Genomic DNA, 25,597 nt, shown 5'->3' on the forward strand with positions numbered 1-25,597 from the left:
CTGTCTGGGGCTTTTTTTATGAAGAACCATTTAACATCATGACAGCTCTAGCTTTCTCCTTTTAGCTTTGTTTTTTTTTTTTGTTTTTGTTTTTGTTTTTGTTTTTCGAGACAGGGTTTCTCTGTGGTTTTGGAGCCTGTCCTGGAACTAGTTCTTGTAGACCAGGCTGGTCTCGAACTCACAGAGATCCGCCTGCCTCTGCCTCCCGAGTACTGGGATTAAAGGCGTGCGCCACCACCGCCTGGCTTGTTTTTTTTTTTTTAAAAAAAAATTGCTTAAGCCAGGCGGTGGTGGCACACGCCTTTAATCCCAGCACACAGGAGGCAGAGGCAGGCGGATCTCTGTGAGTTCGAGGCCAGCCTGGTCTACAAGAGCTAGTTCCAGGATAGGAACCAAAAAAAAAAAAAGCTACAGAGAAACCCTGTCTCGAAAATAAAAATAATAATAAAATAAAATTTGAAAAAAAATTGCTTACACTTTGTGAGTGAACTGGGGGCCAGTGGGGATGGGAACATGAGCGATGGGGGAGGGGGGTAAAGGGAAGAGACTGAAAGAGATTACTGGAAACGGGGAGCTATTTCGGGGTCAGGTAAAAACCTGGCATAAGGGAATCTCCCAGGAGTTTACAAGGATGACTCCTAGAGATAGCGGATACAGAGCCTGAACTGGCCGTCTCCAATGACCAGATTGGTCCCTAGCCCAAATGTCATCAGAGAGGCTTCATCCAACAACTGATGGAAACAGATGCAGACCCACAACTGAACTTTAGGCGGAGTCTGGGAATCCGGCAGAAGGGAGGGAGGAAGGATTGCAAGAGCCTCAGGGGTCAAGGACACCACAAGAAAACTCACAGAATCAATTAACCTGCGCTCATAGGGGCTCACAGAGACTGAACCAACAACCAGGGAACCTGCATGGGACTGACCTAGGTACACAGCATGTATGTTACAGTTGTGTAGCTTGGTGTTCTTGTGGAACACCTAACAGTGGGAACAGGGGCTATCTCTGACTCTTTAACTGACTTTTGAGACCCTACTCCTCACACTGGGTCACCATGCATAACCTTAATACATAGGGAGGTGTTTAGTCTGACTGCAACTTGATCTGCCATGCTTTGTTGATACTCATGGGAGGCCTGCCCTTTCCTAAACAGAAACAGAGGAAGACTGGATTGGGGGGCGGGACAGAGAGGGGTGGAGACAGAGGAGCAGGAAGGAGAGGAGGGGGGAAACTGTAGCTGGGATGCCAAAAAAATAAATATTTTACATAAGAAAAACTCTTCCCTTGTTTATGATTTCATATTCATTCTTAAAATCACTTTGCCAGATTCCAAAATGGGTCATTAAAATTTTGATTGAAACTGTATTTTAACTGATACATAAAAGCACAAAAAGCATTATGTATCAGTTAAATAATTAAATATTAACAGTGTGGCACGAATGGGATAGTATTCCATGCATATATATATATACATACATGTATACTGTACATCATATAAACTAAATAAATTAATCAACCAGGTTAAATAAATCCCTCTTCTCTAACATATATCATTTCTTTATGGTGAAAACTTTCTAGTCTTTTCTAGTAGCCTTTTATGATAGACAGAACGCTGGCATCTGTCAATCAGCATTGCAGACGTCTGACCCAGGACCCACCGATTAACTTCCCTCTTGGTTCCACCCTGCCCATCCCCCCTCGGGGACCATCACTCTCAACACTGATGAGTTCAGTTCTTAAAGTTACATGTGTGAGTGCAAATTATCTTAGATCCTTGGTGTGATTTGATCTACGTATTCTTTGTACCCAGAATACTATGTTTCTCAAGGTTTTGCATCTTTCAGTATGATTTGTCATATAGATTTTTCCGTGTTTTAAGTTTATTTCTAAATAGCTTATATCCTAGTTGCTTTTGTAAATGGTATAATTTTCTGTTTCTATAACAGTTAGTTATTAAGGTATGTGGGAAAGTATAGATTTGCATATCAATTTTATATCTAGTTCTCGTGTGTGTGTGTGTGTGTGTGTGTGTGTGTGTGTGTGTGTGTGTTTATGTGTGACTGTAACATATTCCGAGATAGCTCAGAAAGAAGGCTGGATAGTATTTAGGCTCACACTTACAGTTTCCTAACCTATGAGTAACCTTGCTACTTTGGGTCTACGAATCCCATAGCAAAGCAACACTGCACACCACATATCCAGGATACAGAGAGAGAGAGAGAAGGCCAGATGTGGTGATGATATCTAGAACCCCAGCACTCAGGAGAAGGACCTTGAGTTCCAGGAAGCCTGGGATCCATAACAAGACCCTGTCTCAGACAGGGGGTGAGGAAGAGACAGAAGATGAAAAAAACAACGGGAGGAGGAAAAGAGGACTAGGGTCTCGCTGTCCAGTTTGGGCGGACACCCAATGACCTAGAGACCTCCCACTAGGCTCCACAACCTAAGTTTTCCACCATCCCTCTGTAGCACTTCTCTGGGAACAAACCCTGCGCACATGCGCTTTTGAGGGAACATTTAAGCTCCAAACCGGAGCACTCCAAGGGAAGGAGGAATTCTTTTCTAACTCCCTTCTGTCCAGCAAAGTCAGTGATTTCACCAGGAAAAGGATGAGCAGACCTGGGCCCATATCTCTCTATACAGTTCAGCAACTCTTCCAGTGAACCCGGGCTCTTGACTCCCTATGAATGTGAGTGAGTTGTGAGCTTTCTTTTTCCTCAATTTTTGTTTTAATATGGAGAGAGTTGTATCAGAGGGCCCAGAAAATGTAGGCAGATTTTTAAAATTCATATCAAAATGTCCGAATTTGAATTGTCTTCCACACTACAGACTTGAACTGTGCCTGTAGCCATAGCCCCAGCTCTGCAAATGTTTCTGTCCCCACACACCCCCACTACCTCTGCCCTGCTTCTCCCAGCACCCTTCCTACTGCTGCCAGGCTTCCTGCCCTTAGCATCCAAGCCCATTCCCTTCTCTCTGCCCCTTACTTCAACATTTCAACACACACACACACGCACACACATGCACACACAACACACACACAACCAAAACCACTACCCCACTTTCCTCAGCATCCCCCATGACTCAACTGTGCCCCGTGGTGTTTAAGGTCAACATGTTAGTGACTGAAGTTTTTATCTGTTTCGTTTCAGAAATGGATCAAGTTTAAAAGGGACTTTGACAATTTCAAGACTCAGTGTATTCCCTGGGAAATGAAGATCAAGGACATTGAAAGTCAGTATTTTAGCATCACTGTCTTTTAATTGGTTTCCTCAGAGAAGTCTCCCACGGCTTAGATTCTGGGTATACTTGGCCTTCTGGTTAGATTATTTCATAGACTCTGTTGCATCAGGGGAAAAGTGGGCACTGGATGAGTGTAGGAACCAGATTCAAATCAAGATTCCTCACTTTCTCATGTGAGAGCTCGGATAGCTCAATTACCCACAGAGTTTCAGGTTATCTGGCTGGAACAAGGAAATCGAGCTCCGGGTGTTTATTTGACAGTCTGGTGTGAAAACCACTTTTGCAGGCATGCCGACACATCTCACTGTGCCGCCTTACTTCCCCAGGTCACTTTGGGTCTTCGGTGGCATCATACTTCATCTTTCTCCGATGGATGTATGGAGTTAACCTCGTCCTTTTTGGCTTAATATTTGGTCTAGTCATCATCCCAGAGGTAAGGGCAGAATTTCCTGTGCCTTCAGAGAGTGTTGAGGCTTTACTACAACCAGCAACTTCAGTTACATTTTCCAAATGCTCTTTTTCTATTTAGCTATAATCTCTCATTCTTTTTAAATTTTTTTCTTTTGAGATAAGGTATTGTAATAAAGCCCAGACTGTCCTCAAACTCACAATCCCTCTGCCTCATTCCTCCTGACACCTGAATTATAAGCGTGCTGCACAATACACAGCTCCGTCTGAATTCAGTATTTATGTCAGTTGCCTTGGTTGTTCACTTGGTTGTTCTGTACAAAGCATGGAACTAACATACTGATAACACGTTTCTGCCTTTCATCTGTACTTAAAAGGAGTAAAAAAAATTAAGATCTCATTTATTTTTTTTTTACCCTGAGAAAGAAAAAGAGAGAAGCAGTCAAAACTAAACAAAAGGAAGTGAATAACAAGGACAAATAAGGAAGCAGTTAGGAGATGAGCTCTCTGTTGAAGTGGAACAGGGCACAATTCTGGCGATTTTCAGGGTCTTGTTGTTTGTTTGTAGTGTGTCAGGGGGCATGTGTATTATATGAGCACGTGTGTGCCTGTGCACATGGACAGGGGCCAGAGGAAAACATAAGATTTTCTGATCCGTATCACTTTGCCATGGGTAAGACAGAGTCTGTCAACTGGACACAGTGGTGCACACCTTTAATCCCAGTTCTTGGGAAGGCAGAGGCAGGAGGATCTCCATGAGTTCAAAGCCAGCCTGGTCTACAAAGCAAGCCCCAGGCCAGTCAGGGCTACAGAGTGAGAACCTGACTAAACAAGCAAGCAGGGGAACAGAAACAGGTTCTCTCGCTGAACCTGGAGTGAGGTAGGTAGCCAGCAGGCCTAGTGATTCTCCGGTCTGCTCCTCACTGGTCTCTCTCTCTCTCTCTCTCTCTCTCTCTCTCTCTCTCTCTCTTTCTCTCTCTCTCTCTCTCACACATACACATAGCACTGATGTCATAGCATCTGCGACTATACTCAACATTTTGCATGGCTGCTGGGCCCTCACATTTGCACAGCGAGGATTCTTACCTACTGAGCTATCTCCCCAGCCCCAATTCTGTGGGGTTCTTAAAAGTTATATAATAGTTGGATTAAAAAATAGTGAAGTTTAATCATTAGGACTGACTGTATCTATGTATTACATATGCTGTTTTATGTGTAATGTATTTCCCAATAACTGTATAAATTGAAATCTGATAAATAGAAACAGAAGACCTTGGGTGACACATGCCTGCAGTACCAGTACTGGGAGGTAAAGGCAGGAGGGTCATTGCAAGTTCTAGGCCAGCCAGGACTACAAATCCAGACCCAGAGAGGGCTGGTGGGGAGGGAGGAACAGATGTGAAATCAGAAACCTATAAATTAACAAGAAAAGCAATTTTATGTAGTGAAATATCAAAACTGATGCTGCAGAAACTAAGAGTAGCATCTGCCAACATTTTTGGGAATTTTTACTGTAGCCAATAGATCAAAAAATTGAATATTTTGTATTTTTTAATAAAAATACAATTTGTCTATAAGTAATATCATCACAGAGGCCCCTAAATCCATGTATTCAACCAAAAATGCTCAACTTTAAATAAGACTCTACGGAGCTGGATACAGTTGCTGAATAGACAAACATTGCCAACCAATCTCCACTCTCTTACTATCTGATTTATAATACACTCAAAAAATGTCAACACAAGAACAATAAATCTATAACATAACTAGTAAAAATTAGCAGACTGGGAGATTTCCAAGGTGGGCACTGTAAAGTTAGTGGAGAAAATAAGATGATAAGCAGAAAGACAGTATGGAAGAAAAAAATGAATCTCCTTTTTTTCAAAAGCCAACCTGGCTTCTGGAAGGAGGGCTCAGCTGTTAAGCATCTACTGCTCCTGTAGAGGACTGGAGTTGGGTCACCTCAAGGTGCCTCATAACCACCTGCCGCTCCAGCTCCGGAGAATCCGGCGTCCTCTTCTGGCCTCCTCAGGTGCCCCCTAAACTCACACAGACACACACACACATAAATAAAAAATAATTTTTTTTAAAGCCAATCCATCCTAAATCAATCTGTAAGTTTCAGCAGGTTCTTATCTTTGTCATAAGGGTGTGAGGGAGGGTCATCCGCTAGAAGAAACTGGGATTTGTCAAACGCGTTTGGGGTTACTTCGCACTTTGTCTGCTTACTCTCTGCCATCTGTCCCCATGTGAGGTGCTGATGGGCATGCCCTATGGAAGCATTCCCAGAAAGACAGTGCCTCGAGCTGAGGAAGAAAAAGCCATGGACTTCTCCGTCCTCTGGGATTTTGAGGTACAAACCTTGGTATCAATGCGCTTCCATTTTGTGGCGATAGAGCCGGTGTCCGTCCCTCTCAGTCAAGTATCAGTCCCCTCAGAAATGGAGGGGCGATCAGAGCGATTTCCCAAGGTGCCCAGCCACATTGCTGCCAGGGCTTTTCTTTACTTTTTTTCTTACCCAGCAATCCCTGTTGAAATCTCTTACCTACCAAAAACAAACAGAATTCATTCAGCAACGATCCCTGATGCTGCTTTCAGCAAAGAAATAAAAAAAGTAATCTAAATTAATGCTGTACCTAACTAATTTATTTTATATTTATTTACTTTCACGTGTACTTGGCTTTAGTATTGAGTAAACTGAAATACTAAAGTCAAGTACGCGTGAAAGTGAAGAAGAAAACGGAGATAGATGGGAGGGCTCTGAGGGCGGGTGGGCTTGCCAGTGAGGCTGACAACCTGGATGTGATCCCCAACCCCCACATGGTAGAAGGAGAGAGCCGATTCCCATAGTTTGTCCTCTGACCTCCACGTGTGCCATGGCACGTGTGCATCTGCACACACACGCACACACACACGTGCGTGCATGCACACACTGAGAATTAAAACAAAACAAAATGTTTAAAATGTTAAAAAATAAAAGAAAACAAAAATTTGGGTTGCACAGCTGTCTGAGGTCATTTTGAAATGTTACAAAATTCTACAAACTCTTGTCTATTTCTAGCACACAAAAAACCTAGCTATGGTCGAGCAGGGGTGGGAGTACCAAAAAAAAAAAAGCTGGCTGCAGAGTTCTGGTAGCCCCCCAGAAGAAGGGAGGAAGGATTGTAGGCACCAGAGTGGTTGACGCCAGAACACAACTGAGCAGGTCTCTTGGGGGCTCCCAGAGACTGAAGCAGCAGCCACGCCTGCGCAGGTCTACACTAGGTCCTCTGCACATGTGTTGTGAATGTTTACCTTTGGGATTTTGTGGGACTCCTAACAGTGAGAATGGGGGTGTCTGTGACTCTTTTGTCTGCTCTTGGGACCTTTTTCCTCCTACTGGGTTGCCTCTTCCAGCCTTGATATGAGGGTTTGTGCCTCGTTTTACCAAATCTTATCAATCCTGCTTTTTTTTTCTCAAGGGAAACAGAGGAGAGGTGGCTCTAGGGGAAAGGGCAGGTGGGGGCGGACTGGGAGGAGTGGAGGGAGGTGAGACTGCTGGCAGGATGTATTGTATGGGAAAAGGATAAGTTTCTTTAATAAAAAAGAACTGGGCAGTGTTGGCACACACTTTTAATCCCAGCACTCGGGAGGCAGAGGCAGGCAGATCTCTGTGAGTTCAAGACCAGCCTGGTCTATAAAGTGAGTTCCAGAACAACCAGGACTATTACACAGAGAAACCCTGTCTTGAACGACACCCTCTCTCACCTCCCCCCCAAAAGAACTTGGCTATAGAACACAATAGCTTGGAGCTTTGCGTGTTCTTGAGTGTGTGTTCTGGGCACACATGCTCACACACAGACACGCAGTCTCCTCTCCTGCCTGAATCTCCATGCACTCGTGCAGTGGAAGAATGAAGAAAGAACAGACAGGGACTGTGGATGGCCTCTGGAGACACTGTGAACTGAATATGTAGGATTCTTCCTCTCGTAGACTTGTGTTAAAGAACAGACAAGGACTGTGGGTGGCCTCTGGAGACACTGTGAACTGAATATGTAGGATTCTTCCTCTCGTAGACTTGTGTTAAAGAACAGACAAGGACTGTGGGTGGCCTCTGGAGACACTGTGAACTGAATATGTAGGATTCTTCCTCTCGTAGACTTGTGTTAAAGAACAGACAAGGACTGTGGGTGGCCTCTGGAGACACTGTGAACTGAATATGTAGGATTCTTCCTCTCGTAGACTTGCGTTAAAACTCCGAGACAGAAACCCCTGATAGAATGGAAGTGTGCGATGGCTCTCGCCCCTGAGATTACAAACCCAGAGACTTTGTGTGTCTTTCCTACAGGGCTACATCAAATATTCTGCTCTCTTCTATGGCTACTACAACAATCAGAGGACCATCGGGTGGCTGAGGTACAGGCTGCCCATGGCCTACTTTATGGTGGGGGTCAGCGTGTTTGGCTACAGCTTGATGATTGTCATTAGATCGTAAGTATAAGTGTCTTGTTTGTAGGGCTTTTAAAAAAAGATTTATTTATTATATTTACAGTATTCTGCCTGCATGTATGAATGCCTGCAGGCCAGAAAATGGCACCAGATTTCATTATAGATGGTTGTGAGCCACCATGTGGTTGTCAGGAATTGAACTCGGGACCTCTAGAAGAGCAATCAGTGCTCTTAACCTCTGAGCCATCTCTCCAGCCCTTGTTTGTGGGTTGCGATCTTTCTTCATTCAAACAACGCTCCTCGATTCCTCTACGTGTATTTACTTTCTTGGGAATTACTTTGTTGAGAGGCAGCAAACAGGCAGCTCTATAAGCTTAGCAGTTCCTGGGGTCCTGCTATGGCACAGTAACTGACAACGGCAGCTTAAGGGCCAGAGGCTTATATGAGTTCTCCGTCATGGCAGAGGAGTTCTGGCGACAAGAGCCTGGGGCATCTGGTCACATTGCGTCCACAGTTAGGAAGCAAAGCGATGACCGCTAGTCCCTTGCACTTTAGCATTCTCCTTTTTATACAATCCAGGAGCCTAGTCTATGGAACAGTGTCACCGACGGTCGGGTCCACCCAACTCTGTTACCCTAATCTAGAAAACCCTTCACTATCATGTCCACAGACTTGTCTCCTAGGCAATTCTAGATCTAATACAATCAGTATTCATGATCCTACCAAGCAAATGCAGATTATGGAATATAAGTGATAAGCCAGATAATATGTGAAACTCTGGGGATGAGCTTTATGGAATGAAACTCCTTTAAACGAGGCAGAGAAGAGCCAGTTATGCTGAAAGTTTGAAGTGTAAAATGTGAGTGGAAAAAGCACACATGCAAAGACCCAAAGGCAGCGAACAATTCTAGAATTCCCCTCTAGATAAACCATCCAATTACCCATACTAGCAAAGGGCCACTGTAGCGTGAGAGGGAGTGTAGAATCTTAGAAGATGGAAGTTTTCTGCCTGTTTCTTCTCTCCAGGACTCCTTAGAAGGAAAAGTAAATAAAAATGCCAATCCTGTCACTTATAAAGAAACAAATAATACACCCATACCAAAAAAATTTGTGTGGCTGTGGTTAGCATCCTGTGTGGCATCCTTTCTGGTCCCAGCTCTGTGGTCAAGATTGGCCTTTATACATTGGTGCTTTTTTTTAAAATGTACATAAGTGTCTTCCTCAATCAATCTCCATCTTATTTCTTGAGAAGGAGCTCTCACTGAACCTGAAATTTACCAGTTCAGCCAGGTCGTCTGGTCAGTGAGCTCTGGGGATCTACCTGTGCCCACCTCCCCGACCCTGAAGACTGGAGATGCAGACAGGTGCCATCATACCTGACTCTTCCAAACTTGGGTCCTCTTGCCTGTACCAAGCACTTTAATAATGAATCCATCTCCCCCAGCTTTATCTGTTCCTCTTAATTCATATTTTTAGTCCAGTCCATGACTGTGGGATGTTTCTGTGATGAACCAAAATTACCTAGGCCCAGTGAGAGAGCAAGTCCAAACAGTCAACAGCAAGACAGAGTTAGGGAGGAGCAGAAAACCCCCACACTTTGTGATGGAATCCACCATTGGAATTCTGTGATTCCCACAGGGCTGAGCTCCAGGGAGTACAGAGAGGCTGGGTCAGGGAGATCGAAACAGGTGGCCAACAAGGAAGGTCTGGGTGCTTTCATGCAAACTTGCTAAAGGAAATATCACCCAGATCCTCCAGCCAGCATCCTCAAGAGTTACTGAGTTTTTAAAAACACTTATTATTTTATGTGTACGAGCACTTTTGACTACATGTCTGTATGTGTACCACATGTGTACGTGGTGCCAAGGGAGTCAGTGGAGGGCATCAGATCCCCTGGACCTGTAGTTACAGATGGTTGTGAGCTGCCGGGTAGGTGCTGGGAATAGATAGAACCTGGGTCCTCTGCAAGAGCAACAAGTGCTCCTAACAATGGAGAAATCCCAGCCCAAGTTACTGAGCTCTAACCAAGAAAATTAGATGACTTAGAAAGACATGTTTCTGTTTGAGAATGGAGTTCCCAAGTTCTCTGACCATATATACAACTGAGTCAAACCTCCAGAAACCAAAAGCAAGGGCAGAAAACACAGTGAGGTGTCTTAGATCTCACAGACTCACTTTCCAACACACACCATGGGTGCTTGCAGGGAACTGGGAATTTTGGGGAGAGCAGTTCTCAACTGTAAATAAAATTGTCCTAGCTGATGTCCTCCCTGGCTTGTCCCTCCGTTGCGTGTCGTCTTCTCCTTGTGCCCAAGACTGACTTAGGCCAGGGATCCTGGTGGCTGATGTAGCAGAAAAGAGGCAGGCGTGACATCAGTGACATGTGTCCTCCAGGATGGCCAGCAACACCCAAGGCAGCACCAGTGAGGGGGAGAGCGACAACTTCACATTCAGCTTCAAGATGTTCACCAGCTGGGACTACCTCATTGGGAACTCAGAGACGGCCGACAACAAATATGTCTCCATCACCACCAGCTTTAAGGTAGCGACCCTGGGGCGTTCCCTCCTTCCTGAGGAATCTCTGGGTTCCCCTAGCCATTGGGAAGCTTTCCTCAGCTGGGTGAGCAGAAATGAGGTCTCCAGATCAGCCGTGAGAGGAGCTGTATCAGTACACATCTTCTAAAAAGATGCTCATGCCATGCTAAAACTCTCTCTCTCTCTCTCTCTCTCTCTCTCTCTCTCTCTCTCTCTCTCTCTCTCTCTCTCTCTCTTGGTTTTTCGAGACAGGCTCCAAAAACTACAGAGAACCCCTGTGATCCTCCTGACTCAGCTTTCTGGTTTTTCGAGACAGGGTTTCTCTGTTGAAAGTCTTTGTAAAGTACATGTGACAGCTTCCAAGATGGGTTCTATAGACTGACTACATGTGACATCTTAAGGGTCTAGAGGAGGTCTAGTGGGGTCTTGGTCGTACAGATAACACAAAGGCCTCCAGGCTATTAACCACCTCCATTCCCAGTGTCTGGTCAGAAAAGACCTTGAAGAGACAACCCTTTGTATTTAACATTCTTGGCTTCCCTAATGCTTATCTGTGAACACAAGGACCTCTGTGCCTCCTACACATAATGGGATAGATGTGAGGATTCTGCAAGCTAACATAACATAACTGCCTGATGAGTTAGCTAAACCTCAGAGCGAAGTCAGTAACTGGGGATTGGCAGAGGTCTCGTCCCAAGCACTCAGTTCAGGAGACCATGTCTTCTATCCTAGTCTGCCCCTTACTGTACAGGTCTTCATAGTTACTAGTGCAGGACACAAACAGCAAACAAAAATCAATTGTATTTTATACTAACAAAAACCAATTAAACTGATTTTAAAATTCTATTTATAATAATACCCAAAGCATAAATGTCTATCAATAAGGTCCCCCTACCAAAAAAAAATGTGAGACTCCAAACAATCAAATAAAACCAGCACTCAGTATTAAGAAACCCCAAGAACAGGAACTGGAAAAATATAGTCAGATACTTTTATAAATAAACCTTTATTGATACAAAACCATGCACAGTTACTTATATATTACCTATGGTTATTTTCATGCAATAATGGCAATGGTGAGTAGTGAGATAGAAACATGGACTTCAGGCTAATAATGTTCACTATGTAAATTTTATAGGATATTTGACAACTCCTGTATCTGAGAGCTCAAGATTAAAATTTTAATCTGAGGGGCTGGAGAGATGGCTCAGCAGATAAGAGCAGTCATTGCTCTTGCAGAGGACCTGGGTTTCATTCACTTAACACACATGGTGGCTCACAACTGTCTATGACTCCAGTCCCTAGGGATCTGAACCTTCTTCTGGCCTCCACAGGCACACATGTGGCCTGTGGCAAACAGACAGGCACAGACATTCATGCAGGCAAAATGCGCATTCACATAAAAATAATAGAATAACAAAAAACTTAAATGAATTAATTTCCAAATTTGAATTTATTTGGTCTATTGGTTTAAAACAACAAAAGGAAGAAAGAAAAAAGGAAGAAAGAAAGAAAATTTATGGAAAATATTTGGTGCCATGTCTAGCACACAGTAAATCTCAGCTTTCATTGTTACAAAATAACCAAACCCAAGATAACAATAACAGTAAAGTTATATTTTTATAAAAAATATCTATAACCCTCTACAGGGTATTACATCACCTCTTCTGTATCATTTATTGAGAGACAGAAAAGTATTCTCAGGGATTCCCAACCATGGTAACTGGGTTCCTGGCCTGACGTTATTCATATCTCCTTCTTACGTGCTAAGGAATCTATAGTGGATGAACAAGAGAGCAACAAAGAGGAAAATATCCACCTGACAAGATTTCTCCGTGTCCTGGCCAACTTTCTCGTTCTCTGCTGTCTGTGTGGAAGTGGGTACCTCATTTACTTTGTGGTGAAGCGGTCTCAGGAATTCTCCAAAATGAAGAACGCCAGCTGGTACGAAAGGAATGAGGTGAGATGGGCCATTCCAGTAAAGCCAGGACTGAGGGGAACTGTTGGGATCTCTCCACTGTCAGCATTAAGTCTGATGACTCAGCAGAGTCCCTGACAGTCTGAGTCCCAGGCCTTGCTTTAAAAGGCAAAATTAAGCCAGGCGCGGTAGCACATTCCTTTAATCCCAGCACTCAAGAGGCAGAGACATGAGGATCTCTGAAAGTCCGAGGACAGCCTAGTCTACATAGTGAGTTCCAGGGCTGCCAGGCTACATGGTGAGACCCTGTCTCAAAACAAGTAACTATTACAGATGACCCGGTGATTGACAGCAATCTTGAAGAAGACCCACCTTTATGTCTCAGTACCACATGGGGGCTCACAGGCATCTGTACCTCCAATTCCAGGGGACCCAGCACCTTCTTCTGGCCTCTGCAGGCGCAAGGCATCATGGATACACATACATACATGCGGGCAAAACACTCAAATGTATAAAAAATAAATACATAAAGTAATTACTTTTTAAAGGCTGATGATACTTTACTTCTATTTTCCTTGTTCCCATTGCTGGAAGACTGCTTTGTTTCTCATTCAGTAACTTGACTCAAATGTACCATGGAGTTTGTTTTTCTGGGTGAGAGTCTCACTTAGATAGTGTATACATTCTGATTTTTTTATTTTAAGCAACTGTATTTTGTTTTATATTTAGAGTTATTGAATTATAATTTTAAAAATTTATCTTATATCTTTTTTTGAGTCTGGCTATCTAAAACTCATTTTTCTAAAACTTTTAACTTCTTTATTTATTTATCTTTTACTTCAAAGTTCCCGTCCTTTGGATGTTTTCAGGTGGAGATCGTGATGTCTCTGCTGGGGATGTTCTGTCCCCCTCTCTTTGAAACCATCGCCGCCCTGGAGAATTACCACCCGCGCACCGGGCTGAAGTGGCAGCTCGGCCGCATCTTTGCTCTTTTCCTGGGAAACCTCTACACATTTCTCCTGGCCCTCATGGACGACGTCCACCTTAAGGTGAAGCCCACCCGTGCCACAGTGCCTACTGTCCCCTGTATTCCCTTTTATAATAGAGTAACTTCACCGAGCGTCATTTCTATTAATTAAATAAATGTTAGCCGTTTAGGAAGGAATAGTAAACGGAGATATCTCTAGAACCCATAATGCAAAGGCCTCAGCTGCAAACAATTGCTCCAGTTCTTTCCTGCTTTTTTCCTAGGCTGTCTTTTTCCACATCATGTCTGTATCATTCAGAACTCTTAATATTTTATATGCAGGTTTTCCCATGTTGCTTCACGGCTGTCATAGCTAGTCAATAACCAAGTACTTGTCCACTGATGCGGTATGTCATGGTTGACCAAACTGCTCATCAGTGCTTGTCAGGCATGTTTAGTCCTTGGGTACAGCAGGGAATGAGACACAGTCCTGTCCCAAATGGCTTCGTGCTCAGGGTCAGGAGGTAGACTCATTCAATACAGTGTGCCGGGAAATATGTTTCAGTGGGAACAAATCCAAGGAAGTGTGTCAGAGCACAGGAGGACCTCAAATCCTCAGCTTGTGGAGTCGCAGCAGATACTGGAGGAAGCATAGGAAACCGTAGGATGACTGGAGGATAGAGAAAAAGAAAAGGAACGGAGACAGTGGAGGGACCGATGAGTCTCCTCACTCATCTCCCTCACTCCCTTCTGCAGGAACTTTCCCCTGAGGTAAAGGAACTTTTTAGGAGGTTCTAACAACGCAAGCACCTGGCACCAGTCCATAGTCCTTCTCCCCTCTCTGGCTTCCCTCCTTCCCCCAGAAAGTGTTCCCACCCTTCTGGGTCTCACATTTTACTCTGGGGTACAGTTACCACTTGCCTTTCTCCGAGACTAGTTGACTATTTCCAGGTGTCACGGCCTTGAAGAAGTCCTCTGTGCTCCCTGTTATCTGATGTGGGTGCTCCTCGGTCCCCAGAGAAAATGTTCACAGCTCAAACCACTTTGTTTCCTAATTGGTCATCTCTATTACACACTAGACCATGAACTAACCGAGAAAAAAACTCTCTTGGCCTTTCCTAGTTGGTCTCTCTATTACATACCAGACCATGAACTACCTGAGAGAAACCTCTCTTGGCCACTCACATGTCACTACTCACATGTATGTACAGACTAGACCCTGAATGAACTCTTTTCAAGACAACTGAGTGGATAGATGCGTGAGAGGATTGGTGGATGCTAACAGGGAGAAATGGATGGATGGGTGGATGGACTGATGGACGCTAGTTAGGGAGAAAACTTTGTGGAAAAGGTCCAGGGGTTTCAGCCCATTGCACCTTCTCTTGGTGGATTGAAAGCCTGAGAAGTTCATTTCTTAAAAGATAGTCCAGTGCGAAGGGAGAAACCAAACGGCAGGCTTGGAGCTAGTTTTACTTGTTCCCATGGAAACAGCTGAACTACGCATGGCTCCTCCCAACTTCCCATCACCATGTTTCTTCCAGCTTTCTAATGAGGAGAAAATCAAGAACATCACTCATTGGACCCTGTTTAACTATTACAACTCCTCAGGTGGGAATGAAAGTGTGCCCCGGCCACCACCACACCCTGCAGATGTGCCCAGGGGTTCCTGCTGGGAGACAGCCGTGGGCATTGTGAGTAGCTACACTCTATGAAAAGGTGCCTTGTTCTCAGTTCTTTGGTGTGCCTTCTTTGATCTTTCCATTTTGAAAACAGCCCTGAACACTCAAATGTCCATTAAGTAGGCATTGTTTTTAATGTTTATTTTTTATTTATTTATTTTACATCCCATTCAGTTTTCTCTCCCTCCTCTCCTCCCAATCCCTTCCCTCTCCCGCTCCCCTCTACTCATAGATTAGTGCCTAGCCCAATTGTCATCAGAGAGGCTTCATCCAGCAACTGATGAAAACAGATGCAGACCCACAGCCAAACATTAGGTGGTGCAAGGAACCCTGCAGAAGAGAAGGGGAAAGGATTGTAGGCGCCAGAGGGGTCAAGCAGGCATTTCTTAATCATCTTGGAAGGTCCAAGATGAATAGAGCAGACCCTGTACATCCTGGAACTTCATAGATATCTGCTGTCTTTAAAGTTGTGATTACGTTGTGTGACCAGACATTTCCTGGGGAGATGCAGCGCGCACACACACATCCACTCACCCCAGATATGGAGCTCAGGACAGACCAGAGTGCACACACCTCCAAATCCAACCAATGAGTTTTCTGTTACTTGCAGGAGATGCTAGTGAGGTTACTTACAGCAACACACGTGACTCAAAGGCAGCTGCATCACTGAAGCCCACCCCCGCGTGGGTGAGAGCTCACTGAAGCTGGGGACCTAAGCACACTGCACAGCCTGCAGGCAGTTCTCCAGACACCTCAGTGGATCGAAACCCCCTCTGCACAGCAGCTGAGCTTGGGGTCCTTTTTGCAGCTTAGCTTATCCTTGCAGCTCCGCTCCCTTGAGAGTGACTCCCAGCAGACTTTATTATTTATTTATTTATTAGTTACGCTTGGGAGAGAGGAGCCTAAGTCCATCTGGTCAGTTTCAGGGACTTCCTGAAGTCATTTGGAGGTGTTTCTCTTCCTGTTTAAGGAACTTCCCTGCCGGATGGACTATTTCAATCTTGGAAGAAAGCTGTTAGATAAAAGAGGTCTGGCAGATCCTTCCAGTTAAAAACAAATCATTCATATATATATGAATCATTCATATATATATATATATATATATATATATATATATATATATATATATACACACACACACACACACATTTCAGGAAGACCCTGAAACTGACCAGATGGACTAGGCTCCTCTCTCCCAAGAGTAAATAATAAGTAAATAATATATAATATATATGTCCTGTGTAAGTAGAAAAAGCTCTGTTCTTTTGATTCTGCTATGTGATGCTTTGGTTTATCTTCTCTATATTCCAAGAAAAAAATTGATTAGTAAGAAGCTGTCCCAAGTAATTGATGGTCACATTAGTCCTAGTGGGGTCAACCAGGATACCAGAGCAGATGGGGAAAGCAAAGGGTGAGAGCCCTCAGATCTAGCAGATCTGAGGTACAGAGCACTGGTGATTACTAATAACCCAGGCAATTTGCATACATGACAGATAGGCACCCCGATAACTCAGCAAGCATCATATTCCTGACTCCTAAAGGCACAGATATTATTCCAAAATTATTTAACTAATTTGTGATTTATAGAGCTGAGGCTTCTCCCAAGGCTGGGGTACTTTCTCTGTTCGCCGCTCTGCCAGGAAGAAGCAGGCCACACAGACAGATGCAGGCGAGCAGGGGAGATGTGAACAAACTCCCGTCTAAGCACCCCTTCTTTTCCCTTGTTCCTCCTGCAGGAGTTTATGAGGCTGACCGTGTCCGACATGCTGGTGACATACCTCACCATCTTGGTGGGGGATTTCCTTCGTGCGTGTTTTGTCCGCTTCATGAATCACTGCTGGTGCTGGGACCTGGAGGCTGGCTTTGTAAGCTGTTTTCTCGTATATTCCGCAGTAAGCTCGGTCGCCACCCTCTCTGGCGTTCGTATTCAGGTGCACTCTTGTCCGTTCTGTGTCTGTGTTCCGTGGAGCAGTCTAGCTCGTCACGTTTACTGAGTCCTCTGCATTCACAGAAGCAGCACTACCTTCTCCCAGCATGACCTTCATCTAGAAAACGGAGGCATGGGGGCCAAGGAGGTGGCTCAGTGGTTGAGAGCACTGGCCACTCTTCCAGAGGACCCGGGTTCCACTCTTAGCACCCGCTTGGCAGCTCACAACTGTCTGTAATTCCAGTTCCAGGGGATCAGACACCGTCTTCTGGTCTCCATGGACATCGGGCACTTGTGTGGTACACAGATATACATGTAGGCAAAACACAATACACGTAAAATACCAAAATAAAAAGAGTTCTTTTAATTTTTTTTAAGTGGAAGCATTCAGTTTGGGGGAAGGAGAACCACATTCTTCAGTCCTGAACGGGTGACTGGTATAAATGCGTGTAAATGACCTCCCATGAGGAAGGCTGGAACCTTAGGACAGATAAACATTTTAGAGACCCCAAAACAACCAACTGATGCCCCTTTCCCTATCTTCTGATTATGCTTTGAGAAGCCTCTTCGACTCTTAACACCTCCCCACGAGATACCTTCTTCCCCCACCTGCCTGGTAAAACGCTTGTTCCAAGCATATGCCATTTCCTCACCACGTGCCTTTCTATGAATTGTCAGGACTCCAGGCCCACTCACTGGCGCAGTAAGTGTCTCTTCCACAACACCTCCTTCTTCTGTTCATCAGTTGAGTTTAAAAAGGAAGTCTCCTTACCCGAGTTTCTGCCAAAAGACGACCTACGTAGCCCTTAACCCGACCTGCGGTAGAGCCTGACACTAAGGGCCACGGGTTTCTGGCATACGTTTTAAGATGTTTTAAATAAGCCTATTCAATCCCTCCAAAAAAAAAAAATGATGATGACATCTTCGGTTGGGAGGGCACAGCATTGCTCTCTTCAGAATAACTTCTAAATTCTATAAGATTGCAAAGTTATAATAAAATCTGCTGGAAATAAGCATATGGAACATAAAGGGAAACTGCTTAGAGAGAAAAAAGGGACGATACTGACCACTCCCTTAAAGTCTATTAGGAAGCCAGGCTTGGCAGATGGAAATCTAGCTCGGTAGGTAAGAGTGCCTGCTGCGCAAGCACAAGGACCTGGGCTCAGATTCCAGCAGCCATGTAGAAACCACACAGGGGCCATGTACACACCTATAATCCCAACGCTGCATTGCTGGAGCTTGCTAGCTACCAGCCTAGCTTAAGGCTTGGCAAAAGCCACTGTCTCAAAGGAATGAAGCAGAGAGTGATAAATATGCACACACACACAGGTGAAAATATGCACACACGCACACACATGCAAACATCACACTCGCATCCACACACATACGAAGAAAGCAAGAGGACCAGGAGCATGGAGCCAGCCTGGGATATATAGTGAGACTCTATTCCAGAAAGGAACATGATGGCGCCGTAATAACTAAATGGGAACTGGAATAAACAGGCCTGCCTGTAGAGCCGAGGGCAAAGCCCTGAGGCTGGTATAAGCCAGGGGAAAACTGCTTAATAAAGAAACTGTTTCAAATCAGTAAGGAAGAGATGCATAATATAAAAATGAGCTGTAAGGGCTGGATAGATGGCTCACTGGCTGAGAATACAGGCCGTTCTTCCAGAGGACCCAGGTTCAGTTCCCAAAACCCACATGGCAGATCACAACTATCTGAACCTCCAGTCCTCGGGGATCCAACACCCACTTCTGGCCTCTGAGGGAACTAGGCACACGTGTGGTGCACAGACAAACACACAGGCAATGTAAAATAAAATTTAAAACGCTTTACCTTGTCTACAGAGTGAGTTCAAGGACAGCGAAGGCTACACAGAGAAACCCTGTCTCAAAAAACCAAAAAAAAAAAAAACCACCTTGTTTTAAAACTGAGCTGTGGGGCTGGAGAGATGGCTCAGCCGTTAAAGGCTATGCTCACAACCAAAATATAAAAATGAGCCTTGGGTGAGGAGAGGACCGTATCCCTCCCTTCGCCTACATAAATTAATTGTATGTGAATCACAGTTTTTAGGGGAATAGGTTTAGGGTTTTGTCTGTTTCAATTTGATTTTGTTTTTAACGTTCTTCAAGACAGGGTTTCTCCCTAGCTTTGGAGCCTGTCCCAGAACTAGCTATTGAAGACCAGGCTGGCCTCAAACTCACAGAGATCCGCCTGCCTCTGCCTCCCGAGTGCTGGGATTAAAGGCGAGCACCACCATTGCCTGGCTGTCTGTTTCACTTTGAGACAGGTCTTTCTATATATCTCTGGCTGGTCTGGTACTCATGATGTAGCCCAAGATATCCCAAACTTACAGCAATTCTCCTGCCTCAGCCTCCATAGTACTGGGATTACAGGCAGGTGCAACAAGACCTAGCTTGAATACAGAAACATAAATCAGATTTTTCTTTTAAAAGGCACATACACATTCATAATCCTGGGAGTGAGGTTCTTTTTAAAGCGGGACACAAAAACAAGAAGATAAGATTTTTCTTTCTAATATTGGGGTTTGTTTTGTTTTTTAATATTATTGATTGACTGAATATATATCCTACATGCTTGCAATTCCCCCAGAAGCCAGAGGGTGTTAGATGCCCCCGGAACTGAGTTACAGGCTCCTGTGAGCCCCTAAAGCAGGTGATGGGAACTGCACATGGGTCCTCCACAAGAGCAGTAAGTGCTCTTCGAGTTGTGCCATCTCTCCAGGCCTGTTTTTGTAATATCAGTTTTAAATTTTAAGTTTTTAAAATCCACCCCTCATGCCTCTTTGCCGCTTTGCTCACGCTTCGTCGCCCACCCTCCCCCTCCTGTCCTCTCGCCCTTCTCCCCATTTCAGGACAAACTGGCAGCAGACCTGAAGACACCATGAGGACTCAGCTCTCGCGAGCTCTGTGTCCTCCCAGATTCCTGTCGAGAACCAAAGCTATAAAAGAGTCAGCTTCAAACCTGAACTCGTTTGTGCTCTTCCTGCAAACTCCCGTCAGACTGTGGGAGATGAGAGGAAGGGCAGGGAACGAGCCTGCTGTGCTTGTTTGAAAGCCAGCTTCTCATTTCGAGTCTCAATTCATTCTTCACATCTCGTTCATTTCATTTGCTTTCTCTCTTGGTTATAATTTTAAGGTAAATTTCTGATTAAAACATTGATTAAATGTTTTCTTAAGAGCTAAAGTCTTCTCCAAAACAAAGAATCAGCCTGGCAGTGGTGGTGCACGCATTTAATCCCAGCATTTGGGCGGCAGGGGCAGGAGATCTCTGTGAGTCTGAGGCTAGCATGGGCTACGAAGTGAGTTCCAGGACAAGGTTCCAAAGCTACACAGAGAAACCCTATCTTAAAAACAATTAAAAAAAAAAGGGGGGGGGGGTCAGGCTACTGCCTGAAGAGGTAGAGACAATTACAATGTGTTGTTGTTGCAAAGCTTCAGTTTTAATAACTTCATAAATTTGAGGACTGAGGAGATGCTTAGCAGTTAAGCACACTGTTGCACAGGACATGGATTTGGTTTCCAGCACCCACACAGCAGCTAACAGTGTCTGTAACATTAGTTCTAGGAGATCTGAGGCCCTCTGCTGACTTCTTGAGGCACTACATGTATGTGGAGCACAGACATGGGTGCAAACAAAACACCCATACACATAAGATAAAAATTAATTAATTAAAAACTTCAAAGCTTTTCTTTGAAAGTTGAAGACAAGGATGTGGAGATAGTCCAGTTGGTAGAATCCTTGCCTAGCATGCCAGTGACCCTGGGTTCAATCCCCAGCACCACATAAACTAAGTATGATAGCTCACATCTGTAATCTTAGTACTTGGGAGGTGTAGGCAAGAGAATCAGAAGTTCTAGCTGTGTAACAAGTAATAGCACAGCCTGGACTACGTGAACCATATCTCAAAATAAATTCATATACACACAGAGACACACACACACACATACATAATACATACATACATGTCAAAAGAAACAGTCTTTTAAATCTATTAAAGAAACAATCCTACTACCAGGTATGATGTTTTAATCTCAGAATTTGAGAAGTTAAGGCATAAGGATCATCATAAATTTGAGGTCAGCCTGAGCTATACAGTAAGACTACCAAAAATCAACAAAACAACAAAAAACAGAATCCTGAACCCAAGGCAGACATTTTGGAGTGAGTTGTCTTGACTTAGACAGGATCTAGCTAGAATCACCTAACGTTTGCTCACCTATTCCCCCTCCCTTCCTCTCCCCCTTCCTCTCCCTCTAGCCCTCATATGCTGAGTTTGATATTAGTGGGAACGTGCTGGGTTTGATCTTCAACCAAGGAATGATCTGGTGAGTTGGCTCTTTTCATCTGAGGAGCATATAATCCGGGGAGTCAAAAAACTAGAACCTCCAACTTTGTCTCTCAACGAGCTTGGGGGGCAGCAAATCACCTCAGCTCTCTCAGCTCGGTTTCTGATAAGAACTAGAGAGTAGAGCAGCCTGAGAAGGGAACAGTGTAAGTTAACCAGTGAGCTAGAGAGAGCAGACATGGGGAGAGAGGAGGGGAGGAGAGGGAAGAGAGAACGATAGAACAAAGCAAAGAGGTAAGGAAGGAGGAGAAGAAAGGGGAAAGGAAGAAGAGATGAGAAAGACGGGACAGGGAGAAGAGGAAGGTGGGGAACAAGGGAGGGAGGGAGGGAAGGAAGGAAGGAAGGAAATAAGGAAGGAAGGAAGGAAGGAAGGAAGGAAGGAAGGAAGGAAGGAAGGAAGGAAGGAAGGAAGGAAGGAAAAGAGCTTCCTCCTCTGGAGGCTGCATGGTAGCAGCTTAAGACTTTGAAAATGCAATGGACTGTCTCCAAGCCCGTCTGCCTCTTGGCTGCTCACGGAGGCCAGAGACTGAACTGCTGAAAGCCGCTAGGGAAGCAGTGGTAAAATCCTGGTCAGTGTCCCAGTCAGTAGTGCTCGGAGATATCTACCCTCTCAGGGCCTGGATGGCTCCAGCCTGATGACAAATATCTTAAGTAAACCAGAGCCTCAGCTCTTGGAGTCTTCAGGAAAGTGCCTTGATTGCATGTCCCTAATCCACCCACCACATTACCTTCTGTTAGCCTGCCCTCGCCTGCCCTGCCACCAGGTCAAGCAGATATCCTGTCTGTGACCTTTCAGGATGGGCTCCTTCTATGCTCCAGGACTGGTCGGCATCAATGTCCTGCGCCTGTTGACCTCCATGTACTTCCAGTGCTGGGCGGTGATGAGCAGCAACGTGCCCCACGAGCGTGTGTTTAAAGCCTCGCGATCCAACAACTTCTACATGGGCCTGTTGCTGCTGGTGCTCTTCCTCAGCCTGCTGCCGGTGGCCTACACCGTCATGTCCCTCCCACCCTCCTTTGACTGTGGCCCCTTCAGGTAAACTCTTTGTTGCTGGAGCGAGTTTTCCTCCTGAGGCAGTCTGCCCACGGGTCCTGGCTCGGAATTCCAGCTCTAATTTCATGCCAGCCTTTAAGTGGCTATGAAACTTCGGAACTATCCAGCAAGTTTTCTGTAAAGGTGGAGATGCCCCGCGTGGTAGCAAGCGGCTATTTGCAGCTACTGGGTGCTTGAAATGAAGAACTGAGAAACATAGTTTCTGATTTTTTTTATTTTGTATACATTTTTTATTGATATTTATTGAGTTCTACATTTTTCTCTGCTTCCTTCCCTGCCTCTCCCCTCCCCTCTTCAATTCTTCCCCAAGGTCCCCATGCTCCCAATTTACTCAGGAGATCTTGACTTTTTCTACTTTCTACTTCCCATGTAGAGTATATCTATGTAAGTCTCTCTTAGTGTCCGCATTGTTGTCTATGTTCTCTGGGATTGTGGTTTGTAGGCTGGCTTTCTTTGCTTTATGTTTAAAAACCACCTATGAGTGAGTACATGTGATAATTGTCTTTCTGGGTCTGGGTTACCTCACTCAAAATAATGTTTTCTAGCTCCATTCATTTTCCTGCAAAATTCAAGCTGTCATTTTTTCCTGCTCCATTGTGTAAATATACCACATTTTCCTTATTCATTCTTTGGTCGAAGGGCATTTAGGTTGTTTCCAGGTTCTGGCTATGACAAACAGTGCTGCTATGAACATAGTTGAGCACATACCCTTGTGGCATGATTGAGCATCCTTTGGATATATACCCAAAAGTGGTATTACTGCGTCTTGAGGAAGGTTGTTTCCTAATTTTCTGAGAAATCACCACACTGACATACAAAGGGGTTGTACCAGCTTGCATTCCCACCAGCAATGCAGAAGTGTTCCCTTTTCCCCACAACCTCTCCAGCATAAGTTGTCATCAGTGTTTTTGATTTTGGCCATTCTTACAGGTGTAAGATAGAATCTCAGAGTTGTTTTGATTTGCACGTTTCTCATTTTTTCATTGCAATTAATTTTGATTTTAATAACCACAAGTGGCTGACTTCTATATTAGATGATATAAGCATAACCTTTTAACAGTACCTGTGGTTATCGTAGCACAGGATGGGTGGCCAGGGAACTGAGACTTCGGACATCTCCTGCAGGTTTAGATCACTACGTGACAGCCAGGATTCCGAGGCAATGCTGCTCACCTTTATAGAGTAGCAACATGGTGCATTCACGGCTGTCTCAGTTTCTTCACCCAGGAATTCACTCACTCATCTTTGAGAGAAGAGAAAAAGCGATCCTAGCACACATGGAGTCTGAGAAAGAACAGCAGTGTCAGTTGCGGGAGAGAAGAGCTGCCCACAAATTCCCAAGCAATTTGTTTGTGTTTGCAGCTCAGGTCTTTGTGTTTTCTTTTTCTTTTTCCTTTTTTTTTTTAACTTGTAAGGGAGACAGATGAGTTTGATTCACTCTTCCTTCTGTAGCACGACTAATAAAATCCCAGAGGAGTTCATGCTGAAAGATCTAGAGAAGCGAAGCAACCCTTACCTCTACGAAATCTTCAGACTGTCTCATCCTGCCTTATATTCCTCTCTAGTGCTGGGATTAAAGGTGTGCACCACTACTAACCAGCCTCTATGGCTAACTAGTGTAGCTGCTGGGATTGAAGGTGTGTGTACAACCACCTGGCCTGTATGGCTGACTAGTGTGGCTAGCTTTGCACTCTAATCTTCAGGCAAACTTTGTTAAATCATAAACAAAATATCACTATATCCTCCTCTCTCTGGATTTGTTGAAATTGCAACAGCAGCCTTTGCAACTGGCTAGAATGAGGGAGACAAAAAGGGAGGAAAGATACCAAGGACCCACGATAATCCCCAAATGACCATGCACTTGCCAGTGCAGACAGAGGTAGTGATGTGGCGGTAACCAAGGTATTCTGAACAGAGTCACTGAACAGAGTACTTATTTATGCTTATAGCGCCACCGTCAGGCAGGAGGCTCTGGTTATGCTAAACCCAGGTTAACTGAGTCTGTCTGCAGGTGCCTGATCATGTATTTTAAACTTTACAAGTTACTACGGTTTGAGTATGATTCGTTGCCTCTGAAATTAATGTTGGAATCTGGTTGCCATTATGTCAGTTTGAGGAAGCCTGGACTTTAGAAGGTGACTAATCAATTAAATGATAGCAATGCCATCTCTCAGGAAACTGGTCTACCATCATGGTCGTGAGCGTGTTCTCACTCATGGAACTGGATGAGATGATTAAGAGGAATTTGTTATAAAGTCTCTTCTTCATGCATCTGCTCACACCTTAATTTCTATCATGAATGATAGCAGCCACAGGGGTTAAGTAGCAAGTGGAAGACTCCATCAAAGGAGAACAGAAAGCAGGTGACTTGACAGCAGAGAAAGTTTTGGGAAATCCCAGATGCTGGCTTTACATATGAAAGAAGGGGACTTGAGCCAAGGGACACAAGGCATACCCTCCTCTGTGGCCTCCCTCAGGGGACTGTGGCCCAGTCAACAGCTTAGGTTAACCCAGTGAAACCATTTCAAACTTCTGGCCTCCAGGGCTGTAACACCGTCCACGCATATTATGCTAATCCATGTGTACTAATTGTCATAGCAGCCACCACACTCACACTTCAAAGACAAAATAATGAACACTCAACTTTGACTTAAGAGCATACTATATGAAGTTCTCTCTTTTTTACTATTTTTACATAATAAGCATGTACTGACAATAAAAAAATAAATGTCATGACATAGTGATATGCATGACACCTGAAATGTCATAACTGAAATGTTGCAGATTGATTTTTTTGAGACAGAGCCTCTTTGCATAGCTCAGGCTAGGTTTGTACAATCCTCCTGCCTCAGCTTCCTAGATGCTGGGACTGCTGGCATGCAACACAACAGTGCCAAACAATGAAATAGCCACATATGGTCTCTGATGCAACTGCATGGCTCTGCTGTTATAGGATAATTTATTCCAGTATATCATATGTGATATAATGCCATTCTAGCTTAGCCATATACACTCTACCAACGAATGAGCACGGCTGTGTTCCAGCAGAAGTTTATAGACGTTGAAATG

General features: G+C 44.5%; 1 protein-coding gene across 1 annotated transcript in view; it reads left to right on the forward strand.

Annotated features, from left to right (window-relative positions):
* The window catches only part of Tmc2 (transmembrane channel like 2), a 51,494-nt gene that overhangs the window by 15,658 nt on the left and 10,239 nt on the right, over window positions 1-25,597 (forward strand). The window contains exons 5-15 of the mRNA XM_075963829.1: window positions 3,153-3,234; window positions 3,570-3,676; window positions 5,906-6,004; window positions 7,979-8,121; window positions 10,474-10,621; window positions 12,386-12,574; window positions 13,402-13,581; window positions 15,041-15,190; window positions 16,915-17,043; window positions 21,387-21,454; window positions 22,271-22,510. Coding sequence (XP_075819944.1) covers window positions 3,153-3,234; window positions 3,570-3,676; window positions 5,906-6,004; window positions 7,979-8,121; window positions 10,474-10,621; window positions 12,386-12,574; window positions 13,402-13,581; window positions 15,041-15,190; window positions 16,915-17,043; window positions 21,387-21,454; window positions 22,271-22,510 — 1,535 coding nt within the window. The remainder of the gene's footprint in view (window positions 1-3,152; window positions 3,235-3,569; window positions 3,677-5,905; window positions 6,005-7,978; window positions 8,122-10,473; window positions 10,622-12,385; window positions 12,575-13,401; window positions 13,582-15,040; window positions 15,191-16,914; window positions 17,044-21,386; window positions 21,455-22,270; window positions 22,511-25,597) is intronic.

Source organism: Microtus pennsylvanicus, chromosome 2 (genome assembly GCF_037038515.1).
Source record: "Microtus pennsylvanicus isolate mMicPen1 chromosome 2, mMicPen1.hap1, whole genome shotgun sequence".
Lineage (NCBI taxonomy): Eukaryota > Metazoa > Chordata > Mammalia > Rodentia > Cricetidae > Microtus > Microtus pennsylvanicus.